A 17,098-nucleotide genomic window follows, 5' to 3' on the forward strand; every position below is an offset into this window, starting at 1 on the left:
TTTGCCAGAAGAAATGTGCATTCTCTTAATTTTCCCCCAAATGTATTTTAAAGGGTCCCGTCCAGCAGAGGATAAACAGCCTCTGTTATAAACAGTGACATTTAAGACTCCTTTCATATTTAGTTGACCCAATAAATGGGCCTTCTGTATTTACACATTGACACTCAACTTCTGCTTGACTTAAGTGAGTAGGGATTTTTATGAAATTAGAATAAACCACATAAAAAGAGCAGATTTTATCATTTTAAATGGGCAACAGACTATAGGCTGAGACAGATACATAAGCAGTGTTGGTGGAGAGGCGTTACAAAGCAATGCTTTTACTTTTTGTAACTATTTGCATGACACAAGTTATCAGTTATTTATTTACAATTTCAAGTAATAATCTTTCTTTGAAATGTATTTCCTGTTCCTGTCGGTAAACTAATATTAAAGTATCCTTAACAGCTTTAGCTATTTGCAACATGTTTCACTTGAAACCAAAATAAATCCCAAAATATATTATTTTGCACCTTAATTGGCAGAATTAATCTGAGGGCAGCTGACCATTATACCCATCAGTTCAAATGCTTGCCTGTATAAAGAATTTATGGTATTTACTGCAATGAATTCATACCTTGGGATGTGTTCATTGCAAATGCTTTTGTAACGATGAAGTTCAGTTTTTTTTTCGCAGCCTTAATTAAAATGTGTTGATTTGACAAATTCAGGGCTCAACATTAACTTGACAGGTTCAACTCCTGAAGTTGAAAATATTGGTACAGTTTTCATCAACATTCACATGTACTCACCTAACACTTACCGTCCATGAACAAATGTGTAAAAAAATGTTTCAAAATAAAAGGCCCAGAACTGGTTAACAATTTTTCAAGATGGTAGCCATGGCAACTCATTTAATATTCTTAATGAAAACATTTATCCCCAAAATCATCGATTGAATTGAATTTACACTAAAAAAGAACTTCTTCATTTTTGTTGGAATAGAGCATTTTGTTAGTCACTAGCCGTTACTAGTTACTTAGTCATCACTGTTTCTACAAAACATTTAATATGCACTTAACGAGCATGAAATGTTGCCGTATCAAAAACCAAACAAAGAAATGTAAAAGGTGGAAGCTCAGGTAGAAAGAGGGTCCAGTTGACATGTTACTGATTAATAAATTCCTCCAATCATCGGAGTACATCCTGCAGGTGAGGAAACAGGAGCCTCTTCAGATGTGCCATATTTAAAATGACATTTCTACATTTAAAAAAATAAACACACACACATCTTAGGTAACCAGGAGTGGTCATTGAGACTTTCATGCAACTTCCAGTATTTCCAAAGCAGTGGGCATGAAGTGCTTTTCATAACCTGACTCAAACGGTTCTTCTGTTGAGGAGCTCCAACAATCCTCTCTCTCCTCCTCCTCCTCCTCCTTCTCCTCATCCCGCTCCTCATCTGAGTCAACTATTTTGCTGTACGCTTCTGTTCCATATTTACGGTCTGTCCTATGAGTCTCTTCTGTGACAGCGTCCTCCCTCTCATCATCCATGGAGTCCATCGGTGAGAAACCATCAGCCACCACTGGCCTCGTGTGTCCTTCAGGGTCCAAGGTTTTCTTCGGATTGGATATAAAAGACCTTTCCACGACCTCCAGCAGACAGATCTTGGCATGCGGCTCATATACAGGAATGCAGATCCAACCCAAGGGGTCGTTTATCTACAGAGAGAAAACATGGAGACATGTTAAGGACTTCAATTACTCCCTAAATATCCGATTATATACAAGAGCGGTTTTCAGCGTAACCCTGTTAAGATGACACGTAAAGGTCCTATCATTTCAGTCTCTCACCTGATTCTTCACCTGTCTGAAGATGTGGCTGTTGCGAGGATCTGGAACTTTCTCATAGAAACACGAAAGCATCAGTGGACACACTTTTCTTTCTCTTTGACAAGCACTGCCAGACAAGAAAAGAAGCAGAATACAGCCTCACAACCGAGCTCCATATTTCTTATTGATTGAGGTTGTCAATGGTATGTGATGTACTGTTTGCGTCTCGATTGTTGTTTTTTGTTTTCCTTGTTCTTTATTTATTTATTGATGCTACTATGGAGGCAGCTAAATGTGTGCAGAACCTGAGTCCAAGACAAATTTGCCAAAAGGAACAAATAAGTCTTTCATATCTTGTAGCGCATCGTCACATAAACTCCACAATCTTGAAGAAGAATTTGAATAATACATTTTGGGCGCCGTATAGGCTAGCGGTCATGTCGTGCACCCAATGTACAGAGGCTATAGGCAGCGACTGTGGGTCCCAATCCGACCTCAGCCCTTTTTTTAAAAAGATTTATTTTTGGGCATTTTGTGCCTTTATTGGAGAGATAGGACATTGGATAGAGTTGGAAAAATAGAGTAGGGAATGACATTCAGGGAAAGTAGCCACAAGTCAGATTTGAACCTGGGCTGCCCTCTTGGAGGATTCCAATCTCCATACATGGGGCATGCGCTCTAACCACTGCGCCCCGACCTCAGCCCCTTTGCTGCATGTCATCGCCCGCTCTCTACTCCCAACATTCCCTTTCTCTCATGTCCAATAAAGGCGAAAGGGCCCAAAAATAAAACTATAAAACAGTACATTTTATTTAATCTTGGTCATAATGTTCCCATCAATTGATCTTACAAATCCAGAGAAATAAGGCATCATTCATATAACATGTCTAAGACTACTTGTTTGACATTCTCTCACCAGAGTAGAGCAACACATATGCATATTGCAACAGGTAAAAATATCCCCAGCAGGATTGGTGTGAGGTATCCTGGAAGAGAGAGAGAGAGAAACTAATGAAGCTCTTATATGAGTATGACACTTCTTATGTTTAAAACTACAACAATCAAACCTCTTAAAAACATGCATTTATACACAGCTCTTTCTAAACTTGTCACATTAAGAATGTAAAAGTTTACACAAAGTGATACCATCGTGTATCTGACTTGTAAACGTAATATTGGAACGTTCTCCAGGCCCGGCCGCAGTCACAGCTTGTATCCACACTTCATACTTGTGACCTGGCCTGAGATGAAGCAGCGCTGACGTATTCGATGCGCTCACGTTGTACACTAGAAGGGTCAGAGTTTTGAAAACGGTCAGGTTCAGGAATGAGATAGTAGCCTTATAGAGACAAAACAAAACTGATATAGAGATTTCTTTCTAACGAGAATACTAATCTGGTGAAGAAAACATGACTCTTAATTTGACAACATTATACATTTCACTAGCACTTACAGCCAGCATTGCACTGGGTTAAATATTACTGTCAACATGATATCATGCACAACTGACATGACCATATGCATATTTTTGTCATCTTAGTTTGGCCTGTTAGCACATAAGTTTAGTTTAATTGAATCAGGTACTGTGCACAAAAAAACCTAACTCTCAGAAGAGAAGAGATTCTTTATACCAGATTTAGCTAACTAGCTTATTTCAATCTGTTGTCCCTGGGCAGACGACAGCAGGGACCACAGTTGGAAATGTCACACATGTTGGTATTCAGCCATAGCACAGTTTGAAAAGATCAGCTGTGGGAACAATATGAAAACTTTCAACCAAATGTTAAAGTGACTCATCCTGTTGGGAAAATTGAATTTGGCTTTCACTGAAAGCTACAGACATGAATTTTTTCATTTGAATTTCCCTCGGGATCAATAAAGTATCTATCTGTCTATCTTGTATGGTTGCCCTTAAGTGTAGTAAAAATAGTAAAAATCCTGCACCCTACTCTTTCTCGGCACCACCATTTTTTTTTTTTTAAATAATCACAAAGTTTCTGTCCCTCTGACATTTTGTCAAGTGTGTTCTGGTTGCCCTTAAATGAAAAGTCAGAGGATCAGCGAAGGATTTCATTGGATTCATCCTCATGTAACCACCAACCATAACCTCATGACAACTGTGCCTCACTGTGAGTCCTTGAAATAAAGCTTCAATATATCTTAGAATAAGGAAACTTTGTGATTTCTAAATATGTGTTGTAACTGTAGTGGTGACTCATGAGATAATAGAGAAGATATTCTGGTGCCATGCTACAAGCTTTCCACCAAACAGATCTGATCCAGTGCTGTGGCACAATCTTCCTCTTCCATCAGAACAACTGTATTTGACGCTGTGTACCATTTTGTCTGTTAACTCCTATCTGGTAGTACAGGATTATCCCGTTTCGTTCGAGGAGGGGAACATGCTCCCAAGTCAGGTTGGCATGAGTTGCAGAGCTGGAGAGCCACTTGAATGATGGCACTTTGGAGGGGACTGAAAAGTGATGAGAAATGGACATGAGAGGAAACACGTTTCACTTCCATGTTATGAGAGAAAGGACAGAAAAAAAGCGATACTTACTTCCTTCAAGAGAATACCCGACAGCTGATAAGAGGTGGTGAGTTTGGTTGCTGCATGAAACTGAGATCAGTGACACTTGGAAAGGCGTGTACTTTTTAAATTGACCTGCAGAGGGAGACACACCTCAGAGGATTGAAGATAGAGCAGCAACACAGTAAAACACATTTTCCTTCCATCCTTTACATATTAAGGCATATTGCCCTTAAGTACTCAAATCAAACATACCTTTAAAAGTGGCAGTTCTTTGGTTTTTGGACACCTTGACCCAATCGAATCCTCGACCCAGAGGACGCCCTGCTTGTTTGTATTGCACCACATATTCCTTCAGGTTGACGGGGAGCCGATGGGGCAGCTTCCAGGACACTGTGAGATTCTCCTCAGTCACCTTGAGGTGTATTTCCTGCTCATTTTTCTCTGAGACGAATGCTGTTTTGATCGTGCAGAGAAGGAAGGAAGGAAGGAAAAGGGAAAACCACATGTGAAGCAAACAGAGAGCTTTAAGTGTTCAATGATGATACCTGCAAGGAGAATTTCAAAACAGAACCTTAACTGTAACGTTTCACTCTACTTATACAGTCTGGTTGAACTGATACCTGTTACTGGCACAGAGAGGTAGGAAGGCACACTGGCACCATGACGATTGTAGGCCGACACAGTGACTGATGCAACATCCTTCAGAGAGGAGTTAAACTGGCATTGCATCTCCTCACAAACCAACAGGCCTCTGCTTGGCTCGGCTGTGGACAGATTCACAGACTTCACGGTGCGGTTTATGTAAGACAGTCTGACATCATATCCCAGAATGAGACCACAAGCCAGGGGTGGAGGAAGCTCCTGGATGGGACAGGAAGGAAAGGAAATGGAGTGCTTAGTTAGCTTACATTGAGACTTGGGTTTGAGTATGGAAACTTCAGAAGGAGTTTATTTAACTGCCTCTTAGTAATTTATAAATACTCCTACATAAGAATCCTCATGATTTGGAAATACTGAACTGCTTGTAACAAAGTTTTGACATAACAGACACTGTGTTGTGTTCATTATTTAAGATCATGATTTAGAGGTGCTTTAACCAAAAGGATCCTGAATCAGACGACTCAATGCACCTCTGTTTTTTAGCTACAAAGTTTCACAAGGAACAATGCCACACATTTACAGAACTGACATCTGTAAAGTGAAGCGAGACCGTGTTTTGAGTGTTTGAGTGTAACAGCTCACTGATTCAACTTCAACCTGCATCACGCCAGCAGTTTCAGTCATCATCAGGACTTTTCCAGTTGCTTTTGGCCACATTTGGATTCACTACTCAACACCAATTGGCAGCACAATTTGTTTTTCAGCGTATAAATATTTCAACCGTTACCAGTAAGGAAAGTGTCAGTGTACAAAGTCCACCACAGCCCGCCTCCCCTGTACCCGTCCGAGCTCCTCCACCGGCACGCCTCCATCGCCGCTCCCACCCTCTGGAACTCACTCCCAAAAAACCATCAGAGACTCCTCCTCACTCTCCACCTTCAAGAGATCCTTAAAAACTCACCTCTTCAACATCGACTACAACCACTAACAAACTCTGTCCTCCTCTTCCTCCTCTTACATTCCTTCTTCTTTGTTTTGTTTATGTCCAATTTATTATTAGAACAACTGAATGACTGTGCTACCTACCTTCCAGGTAAGAACATAGTCACGGCTTTCAGGGATTATCCCGCGGTCGGCCCATACATCCAGCTCTGCAACAGGGGCTGTTCAAGAGAGCACAAAAGACAGCAGACGGCACAATCACAGGAGAGTTCAAGTTTCTTGGAGTTTGATCTTATTGCTAAGAAAATGCTGAGTTTGTTTTGGTTTTTTTTGCGATCTGAAAAGTGAAGTTCAAAGTCATTGGAAGTACAGTTATTTTTCTCCTTGCTGGCAATTATCCAAGGTGATTTTAACCACTCTGTTGTCTGTTCAGTAAATATAAAGATACATGAAACAGCAGAGACTGCTAAAGAAACATGCTATTGTTGGTTTAATCAACACAAAGAGCAAATAATCAAAAATACACTATTTATAATTCTATGCAGACTTTTCTGGAGTCTCTGCTGTTCTCTTTTTCTCAGACTTTTCCCCTTAACTTCAAAATGTCTGACTACAAATTAAATCTTTCACATCTTATGCTATGCTAAGCTGCTGGCTCCATTTGCATATTAGCATCGTGATGAGAGAGATTGCTCACGCTCAGCAAAAAGCAAATACATATATTTCCAAAATGGCCCCCCGATGATTTTTAACTCGACAGTTCAAAACAAACAGAACAAACAGGAGAAACCGTAAAGGGTAACTAAACATTTCCACTCTTTTTGTCAATGCTAAACCTGGGTGTAAAACCACACATAAGAGCTCACCCATCCCTCTGCTGGTTATTCTGTGAACTGAACTCCAGTTACTCATGAGGCCTTTGTCACAGGAACAGCGGACCTGAAATTCATAGACTGTGCAGGGCCGCGGGCTCTTCAATGCAATGTGGCAATACACCTCCTTCACCTGAGAGGAGATTAAGCATGCAGACAACATTTTAATTAATAAAATAAAATAAAATAAAATAAAATAAAATAAAATATATTTTATTATTCCCGCGAGGGGAAATTCAGTTTTACACTCTGTTTAATGAACATGCTACACACACATTGGCCAAAATACACACACATGCACAAATAGGCTCTTATTAACTTGCATTAATGGAGAGGTCTCAGAGTGAAGGGGCTGCCAACAGCGAGCGCTCCAGAGCAGTTTTTTGGGTTCAGTGCCTTGCTCAAGGGCACTCAGGAAGTGGACTGGCACCTCTCCAGCTACCAGATTAATTTCCGGGACCCGGACTTGAACCGGCGACCCTCCAATTCCCAACCCAAGTCCCTACAGACTGAGCTACTGCCGCCCCCATTTTAGCCACTCAAGTCTTCTTGCTGTCCCATCACTATAAATGTTCTCTGTTACAGATATTCAGTTTAGCTTGTTAAGTACTGAGTGTGTTGGGAGAAAGAAAAGTAAAACGGTGGGAGAAAACACCCAAAACCACACACCTGCAGCCACTCTTGGTGCTCCTCGGTGCGATGTTGGACGTCGCAGTGTCCCGCAGCATGCTGCGACTCACAGGAGGTAATCCAGGTAATCTCTAACGACTCCTGATGGTCACTCAATGTGACTTTAGGAGGCGATGGCTTGTCTAGAAACAAAGACAGTAATCCAAAAACAATGACTTCATCCTGAAGAGGTCAGTTCCAACTTTGTGACGGTCAGTACTATGGTATTATTGATTGATTATAAGAAAATAAAAACCCACAGGATTGACTTACGGATGTCTGCTGAATTGAATTGAACATCTGGAGATTTGGAAGAACCGTGCTGGTTTTCAGCCTGGACCCAAACACGGAGAGCATCATGGTTGGAGAATTTTTCCCGATCAATAAAATGACTCGAACTGGACCCACTGATCCCATGCTGATCGCTGCGAGACAAGAAAAGACGAACAGAGTCAAACTAATTCTGAAGAACTCCTCTGGGATTAACAGATTTATGGTCACTAAACTTTGTTGGAGTAATCAGATGACAGAGGAGAGGAATATTTGTGTTTACTCTTTATTTGCCGGCTCCCAGTGCAGGGTGTACTTCGTGGGGATCTGAGGGTCCGGCCTCGGCTCCCAGGTACACTGGATATCTACCTGACAGTTCTCATCGCATGGGATGAAGCACTCAGGGCGAGAGGGAGGAGCAGGAGGACCTGGTGGGAAAAAAGATCAAGGAATGGTAATAGGAAGAATAACTGAAGCTCATAAAATAATAAATGATCATCATGGACTAGAATAAAAAGATATTTGCAAGGCTGTTGTTAATCTAACCAGCTCTTAAACCTTGATATCTTAACACAATATGGACATACTGATCTGTTCTTGTTTCACTTTCAAGATGGTAAAATGCACTTGAGCTTGTATAGTCTTCAGACTACTCAAAGCTCTTTTACACCAAAGGTCACACCTTCACATTCACACCCTGATGGTAGTGATTGCTATGTGGTGAGTCCATCAGAGGTAACTAATCCTATTCACACACATTCATACGCAGCCGACGAAGCAAAAAACCATTCAGGGTTAAGTGTCTTGCCCAAGGACACATCGGACATGTGGCTGCAGGAGCTGGGGAACGAACCCTCGACCCTCGGTTGAGAGACGGCGACTCTACCAACTGAGCCACAGCCGCCCAAGACACCTTGTATGATGTTTTTTTTATTTTTATTTTAGTGATAGCATTGTCAGAATCAATTTAACAAATCCATAAAATAATTGAGAGAGGAGAAAAACAAAGTGTACACAGGTAGGAGACAGGAGACCGTATTGTAGAAGAATATCTCAGCCACCGCCTTGAATCACAACGAGGATAGGTGGAAGACGTCTAGAATATATGAGCCACATAACGTAACGCCCAATAAAATACACATATAAAAGAGAAGACGCCCTGCCTGTATCGTGATGATAACACAACAGACCCTGCTGCTAAACTCCTGAAAAGGGTGAATGGTGCTGGGTCGACGACAGAGACACAAAGAGAACGAGGAAGTGAATGTACGTGTGGGTAAGGATTGAGAAAAACAAGTTAGAAAGCACGAGATAGAAGTCTGAGCTTAACCACAAGAAATAAACTACTCGCTCAGACACACTCCCACCCATCTGCACACTCACACACACACACACACACACACACGCACACACACAAGGTTGTCACCTTTTCTCATAAGCCTATTCATCTCTAGCAAAAAATTAGTTTGATGCTTCCCCACAGCACGCTGCGAGGAAGCACTCTGACGAGAACGTTAACAGGAAATAAGAGCTTTGATCAGTCTGGCTCACTATACACCCCTTTCTTTAACCGCTTCCTCTTCAGCACAGGCAGGCACAGTGCAGCATATCACAAAGGGTCAACTTAAGAAAGCAAGACAGACACATAGACCTGGTTATAAAAGCATAAAAGGTATTTTCTGAAAACATGTTAAGCCTGGAGGAAAGCCTCCTGGGTCAGCAGAACATGTGCTGCACATGAAACACAACCCTCGTTTGTATGCGCACAGATCTGAAACAGTTTGTTTTGTTGGTTGTAGTGGTGGAGGAAGTGTCTGATAAAATCTTTAGAGTAGGTTTTCGATAAATGCTGTACAGAATTTTACAGATATCTATTTGTTTTACTCATCCTTTGAATGCTGTGTGGTTTTTTGTCGGTGATGAACACACTTCCTGCTTCTAGTTCTTTACCAACATCACCACCTCATGCTACACACTGTGTGTGTTTTTTTAAGAACAAGTTACTGTGTAATTTTACTTTATGGTTTTTTTTTTTATTTTAATTTTTATTTAAATAATGTAAATATGTTTGATCTGTTTTGAACTTCTATTTTTATTTTTAGTAAGTATATTCCCATCCCCTGTTTTCTGGAGCTGTTGTAATGCACAAATTTCCCCCACGGGGGATCAATAAAGTTTATCTTTATCTTTAACTTTAGTTGTGGTGTTTAAAAGAATCTCCTGAGCAGATCCTTTATCTTGCTAGACACTTGAGTAACCCGCCGCTTTGCCACAACAAGTTTCTGGTTTTGGGTTCAATAAGGAAATGTATTTCTGTATTGCTCCACTCCTTAATACACAACTACAACCTTCAACCTTCAGTCTCCTACCTCATGCTGCACACGAGTGCTCTGCTTTCATTCAGCTCTGTTGTGTTACATATATGTTGTGTTGTTCCCCGTGCCGTTTGTCCCTCCTCCGCTCCTGTTGTCTCCAGCTCTGCCCAGGTGAGTCTACTGATCACCTGATGGGGGTTGATTTTGGGACTGCGGCGTGTCGCCTCTCAGTCAGGGACTGTGTTGTGGTGTTTTGATTTGATCTTTGATAAATGGTTTAGTTGTTTGCCTGTTAGTAATGAACCCCTTGGTTTTGCTTTTGTTAAGGTGTTTTATGCCACTTAATTGGGTCAAAGTTGAGGGTTATTGTTATCCCAGTAGGGCTGCCTTATGGTGGGATGTAACCGTGTTTAATTAGGTTTGAATCCAACCTGTGGCTCATTTCCTGCATGGCATTCCCAACTCTCTCTCTCTCCCTGGTTTTCGACTCCGTCCACTGTCCTGTCTCTCATGAAATTCATGAATGGCATGAATTTGCACAGTCAAATCAAAGACAAATGTCCGCCATTTGTAAGCAAACAGAAGACAAAGTATTTCCTATTCTATTCTTACTTGTACGGTTTGAGTGTGGGTGACTGAGACTGAGCTAAACGTACCACAAAGTTGGGATGTCAAATCTTATATAAAAACCTCTAAAGGCTAGCTGCAGTATAAACATATGGAGTTAAAAAGCTGGATTAAAAGTTAACAAAGGAGCATAAAAAAATTAAGCAAAGACAAGTGTTCTGAGAAAAGGAAGAACTACACTTTTTGCAGTATTTGTGATTGACATGTGCTCAGGCAGTGTAAAGAGCCATACCTTCTGAAGCAGAGCATTCTGACAGGCTGACCAACCAGATGGACAGAAGCCACCTGGTTTTAAGTGTGGCCATTACATGTGGACCCAGGCCTCTGGCATCTGCGGAAACACACAAACACATCGGGAAAAAAAAAAAAGTTTCAACCACAGGAGCTGTGACATTTGGCCGTAACAGATACATCCCTTGTTTTTTTTTCTCCCTTCTCACCATGAAACTTAGAACAGCCTTAATAACAACAACACAAAGTCAGTAAAATAGTGGTGGTATGAATTTCTATCATGCAAACAACTGGTGTGTATAAGGAATTATACAAAGGCTGCTACAAACACAAGATTAATAACATACATAATCTTGAGAGTCACGTCTGTTGTATTCATTGTTGTTGTTGATGCTCTGTTTGTTTCTATCCATCTCTTTCTTTCTACATCTCCCTCTATCCCAGTTTACAAGCCCAGCCTAAATATTTAAAGCCTTTGAGCCCAGCGTAGTTTCAGCAGACGTCCGTTCAACATGAGTCCGGTTCTGCTTGCGGTTTCTGACTCCTAAACGCAGTTTTTTTCTTGCCACTGTAACTTTGCTAAATGTTGCTTAGTGCTCATGATGGATTAATGTTGGCCCTTTGTGAATAAGATAATAAGAGTCAAAGTGCAGTGCCACAAAGGAGTTTCCTGTCAGAGGTGACTAAGGAACAAAGAAGCACATCCTCATTTTTTTAAACATAAAAGAAATGGAAAAGACTTCAAACTTCTTGTGCCTTATCACAAATAGACAATAAACAAGTAAAATCCATTCTAGACAGGACACAAGAATCAAAAAGCAAGCAATGAAGCAAGTTTGATAAATGTGTCTGGATTATTCCCCTCATCATTTTACGTTTCTTATACTCAGCAGAGGATCTTAATTCCCACTGAATATTTCTTGACAAGCTATTTGAGAAACAAAATTGCAGATCAATCAATCTTAATTTCTTTAACGCCAATTCAAAACAAATGTGATCTCAAGACACCTTACTCATTGTTGTATTACAAAGATGACAGAATAGCATAAAACAAAACATTATATACTGACGGAATACAGGGTTTTTATATTCTGATAAGACTTTACTAAAAGTAAATAAATACACCTTAAAGAAGTATGACATTCTCTGCTTCACAGCAGAGCACGTTGTTTGGGTGTTCAGATGTAAATGTCTTCAACATGTGGAGTCTAAATATAAGTTTCTCATGCAGCAGTTTGACACAGCAAGCCAACCTGCTGACAGCTGAACCAGACTTATTAATACAATAATATACTCACATATTGTTCAATAATATAGAGGTGTAAACCACTGAAATAAAGTGTTTACCATATAGCCTGCTTCTTATATAAAAAATATATTGAAAAACGACAGACACATCCGTAGTTCGTAACGTTTCGTGAAGGGAAGATATTTACCTCATTGTGAGAGAAACTGAGACTCCTGTCGCCCATGGTGCAGCTTGGAACAAAACAAAAAAACACGGACAGAAGAAAGTTTTGTTGTGAAGTTGAGACGAATTCCGTTAAATTCATCTTCAAGCCACGCCCATTTCTGGAACTCCCAGTGACGCATGGACAAACCACGCATGCGCCAACTCACCACATACCGGTTCACTAACACGTTACACTTCCTACACTCAAATAGGCCTACAGTAATGTAAACTACTTCATTGATCAGTTCAAACGAATTTGCTGCTTCCTGATTGGATCAAGCCTGACATCACAGCTTGTAAATCTCAGATGCTGCTCTGTCCGTCACCTCACAAAGTTACATTCTTATAGTTATTGTTTTGGTTTGTAAATAACATTTGCAAACAGATGAATCGTAAAACTGAACACTCTTTTTGGCTCCTGTTTATTTTTAAGGAGCTCAGGTAAGATAATGTCTTTTGTTGACTGTTTTGTTGTCAGGGAGGAAAGATTAGGGATTGATTAGATAACGTTTTGTTTGTTTACTCATCTCTGAACCTTTTAATACTGAATTGGACTTGTGCTGCTGAATTATGGGAGAGGGAAGAGTGGGGGTCACGCATCATGTTGTGACTTTAGGATCACCAACAAATTACCAGCACTTACCAACTATTTAACCTTATTTAAATATTTAAATCTATTTAAATAAACTCAAACATGGGCGAGAAACAGATCAGTCATAATCTTTATTCATATCGATCTCCTCATCTGATGCTCCTGTCTGTTATTTGTAATTTAAGATATTTGTTTCGTTTGTAAAAGTGTTTGACTTTTATTTTGAGTACTGTCCTGAAGTTGTACATTCATTTTATAGTATATAGTACAGTATAGTACCTGCCCAGTGTTTCCGAGTGCATACATAACAATAATAATAATAATAATAGAATGTACATAAGATCAGGGTATTAGATTTGTTTATTCAAATATAACATAAATAAATAAAAATAATAAATCTAAATAATAGCATAACATGTTTCCCCTTTGGCATCTTACTACAGACTGTGACAGCCTGACAGAAAGCCAGTTGTGCCTTACTTTCAAATTATATACAGAGCGCTCATTTGACTGCTCCACAGCCTACTTGTTGCAAAGTTTGCAAGATGTGTTTGAACATTTTATTTTATGGGGCTTTCTGAAAAAATATTCCAATGCCCTATTACATGAGAAGGCCTCAGGATGGGGTCCGTTTATGGAGATCCTCAGGCAGGCAGCCAGGTGTTCACCTTGAAGCTGGTTTCAGGTCTGTTTTCACCTGAGGATAAAGCAAAGAAAATACCACAAACTGCACTAATATGAAGAAAATGCATGATTATTTGTTGTCCTGTTCAAGGTCATGCTCTTACCCTGTTCACCGTTGAGAAATCACGTTGTAATTGACACAGGAAACGGGTAAAACAAGTGCAATGCCTGCAAGGAGGCTCAGACAGGGGTAGAGGTTGGTCCACTCATCAAACTCGCTTGCCAGCAGACTCATGATCTCCTGGTTATTGTTCTTGAAACAACATTTGGTTTACCAAGGCATTAGTCTATGTGTGTGTATTGTGAACTGCAGTTGATTGTAGTCAGAATCAGCTTAATTGACCCACCGTGAATGCCCCAGCAAGGACATGATTTTTGAACGAGGACCACTCCTGCAGGACCTCATTCTCATGTTCAGGGCAACATTTCCTGGCAAGAGTCCGCAGATGAGAGATGTTGATTGTATCATCTTGTAGAGTGGTTGATTGCGGTGCGGGTCCCAAGATACTGAAGGCCCCAAGAATGTCCAGATCATGAAACCTCCTCTCCAGGTGTGTTTCCAGGCCAGTTATGTAAGGGTGGATGACCTACAATGAATAAATCAACATATTTTTAGAAAGAGCCTACACCCACTGTTACCTCCGTCATTAAGGGCCAGGCCATAGTCTATTCAGGAGTATAAATTCCATTTTCTCTCATTCATAGTTTCAAAATTGGACATTTACCTCTCGCTGGGTTCTGGCTCACTGCTCCTCCCTCAGCGCTTCATGACATCTCGCCCTCTCCTATTCCTCTCCTCCTCGTGCTGGCTCCGAGTCCTTGGGGATCATCGAGGTCCTGATGGAGGCGAGGCAGGCATGATCCAGGGAGTGGAGTCTGTCCAGCCAGAGACTGAATTGTGACAGGAACCTATATATAAAAAAGAAAAGATGCTGTTAAGTATTGGTCAGACCTGCAAACAACCCTCATTTCAATGTGTGAAATCAAACAGATTTTAATAAATAGATGATAATATAGATAATAAACACATTTAGCTTACCTGCTCAGCACAGAATGTGTAGGGTCCCTTTGCCACTGGACATCTTCTCATCTCTGCCTCCTCTGCCAAGGCTCCAAGGAATGCACTCAAGTTCCTCAGTAGGGTCTCGATGACCCTGTGCTGAAAGAGCCAGCTTGTATCCTTCACTTCCTGAAAATGTTGCAATAAAGGACAGAATGATTAGTTATGAATAGACAGAAGATAACTACAATGGTATCAAATAACTATTACCTTTATTTTCAGATCACTGACACCCAGGGTAGCCGATGCTGCCCCGAGTGTTGCAGTACGATTTGCACTGTTTCTGAAAAATAAATGAAGTTCTTAAAGGTGGTCCCTAAAGGTAGCCATGTACCTTACATCCTTTGAGGAGTCCTTGCAGGCAAGGGCTGCTTTTTGAACCGAGGACCACCGAGGACAAAGGCTATTTGAACCTTTCAATGAAGGCCCGTTCTTTCATCACAGAGGAGATCCTGGAAGCCCTTCGCAAGGCTGACCGCAAGGGCCGGGACGTGGTGGTGGGCCTGTCCAACGCCTGCTGCAAGTGGGGCTGCAGCAAGAGCGAGATCAGCTCCCTTTGCTGAGAGACCCCCACACCCTTCATGTGAGAGGGAAGACACAGGCAGACGAATATGTGTACAACACACATTTATACATCCGCACTTCTGTTTCACTCTTATAAATCAATCAAATGTCTTCAGTGAAACCGTTAAACAAAAGTTTAAATTGTTGTTTTATTTTGAGTCTGAATGAATGGAAAGGGCTGCTTGTGTCCATAAAGTTTCTGTGTAATTTCTGCAAAATAAAACTCATTTTTGGCTTTTTACATATCATTCAGTTGTTTTTACCTTCTTATATTTTGCTCGACTGTCTAAAATGTGAGCACTAAGCAACATTTAGCAAAGTTACAGTGGCAAGAAAAAAACTGCGTTTAGGAGTCAGAAACCGCAAGCAGAACCGGACTCATGTTGAACGGACGTCTGCTGAAACTACGCTGGGCTCAAAGGCTTTAAATATTTAGGCTGGGCTTGTAAACTGGGATAGAGGGAGATGTAGAAAGAAAGAGATGGATAGAAACAAACAGAGCATCAACAACAACAATGAATACAACAGACGTGACTCTCAAGATTATGTATGTTATTAATCTTGTGTTTGTATAATTCCTTATACACACCAGTAGTTTGCGTGATAGAAATTCATACCACCACTATTTTACTGACAGTGCTTTGTGTTGTTGTTGTTGTTGTTAAGGCTATTCTAAGTTTCATGGTAAGTAAAAGTACTTCATAGTACCTGTGCATGTAGTCTAAGAAGTACTAAGTCCAACCATATCAGAATCATTGTGTACTTATGGAGGAAAATGTTTTTACAAGACATCAAAGTCAGAAAAAAAGGCTCATTATAGTGATTTATAAGGGACTTTGACAGTGTATTTCTCAGAAAGCACACAGTAAAAGTACTTCATAGTACCTGCGCAATATCAGAATCACTGTTTACTTAGGTAAGAAAATATATATAATTATTGTTTTCTCCAAAAAAACTGTTTTGTTTTGTTTTTTAATTGTGAACACCTTATTTTGAAAAACGGAAGTTACCGCAGACTCGCAGTATTATTCTCACACTAACTTCCCCGACCTCCGAAGCTATTCCCTGAACAGTATTGTGTTTACTCCCGTTTCATACACGTGTATCTCATAGTCAGTTTTATGGTAAGACCTAGACATTTAGCACTTGACTTCATCGCTCTCTCTGTCTGTTCCTCCTGCTCGCTCTGGAGTCCGGAGCATTTACCATAAAGATCAGAATACGTGGGCACTTGAAATTTAGGGGCGGCTCACTTCACCATGTAAACTCGAGGAGCGGCTGTCTTCTTGTTTGACATTTTATAAATATGACCACTGATGACTGACTTGTGCTCTTAACTTCTCTAGTTTCTAATACCATACGAACCTGGAAGTGTTTTACAACTTGACAAAGTCAGCTGGTTTAGGTATCATAATATTTTGTTGTAAATCCCCTCGCATAGTTTCGCGCACCTCGCCGTACTTCCGGTGCCAAACTGCGCAGGCGCGTACGATCGCTAACATACGTCATCATTGTGTCAACAGGGTTGAGTAGACGCTTTGATGTGTGATGTAACAATCCATAACTCGCTTATAATTAGATTTAGGATTTTCAGATCAAGATTGTGAACAGACAGTCAAATTTATCAGAATAATTATATCCCTTTAACTGAAGCCAGAGAAGTTCATCAAACAAAAAGAAAGGAAGGAAGGAGAAAACTTCAAAAAGCTCTCAACAGAAAAAGTCTAATCTCAAACAAAGCACAATGGATCCATCTAACATGGAAAAGGAAGCAGCATCTTTAGCTCCTAGAGACAATTCCTCTACCCAGACTGATGCTCCTGTCCAAGACAAGACCAAGGATATGTGTAGAGAATCTGAAGAGAAGAATGA

General features: G+C 40.6%; 1 protein-coding gene across 1 annotated transcript; it reads right to left on the reverse strand.

The window, feature by feature from the left end:
• Positions 1-861: 861 nt before the first annotated feature.
• On the reverse strand, positions 862-12,465 carry il12rb2l (interleukin 12 receptor, beta 2a, like). Its single transcript, XM_065964807.1, has 15 exons — positions 12,310-12,465; positions 10,875-10,973; positions 7,984-8,128; positions 7,704-7,855; positions 7,431-7,573; positions 6,756-6,894; positions 6,034-6,110; positions 4,968-5,208; positions 4,600-4,800; positions 4,375-4,479; positions 4,153-4,287; positions 2,961-3,101; positions 2,731-2,800; positions 1,836-1,941; positions 862-1,703 (listed from the first exon to the last, which is right to left on the reverse strand). The coding sequence occupies exons 2-15, from the start codon at positions 10,945-10,947 to the stop codon at positions 1,302-1,304; spliced, it is 2,130 nt and encodes a 709-aa protein (XP_065820879.1). The 5' UTR covers positions 10,948-10,973; positions 12,310-12,465; the 3' UTR covers positions 862-1,301.
• Between the last annotated feature and the right edge of the window lie 4,633 nt (positions 12,466-17,098).

The sequence above is a fragment of the Labrus bergylta genome, chromosome 16 (genome assembly GCF_963930695.1).
Source record: "Labrus bergylta chromosome 16, fLabBer1.1, whole genome shotgun sequence".
Taxonomy (NCBI): Eukaryota; Metazoa; Chordata; class Actinopteri; order Labriformes; family Labridae; genus Labrus; species Labrus bergylta.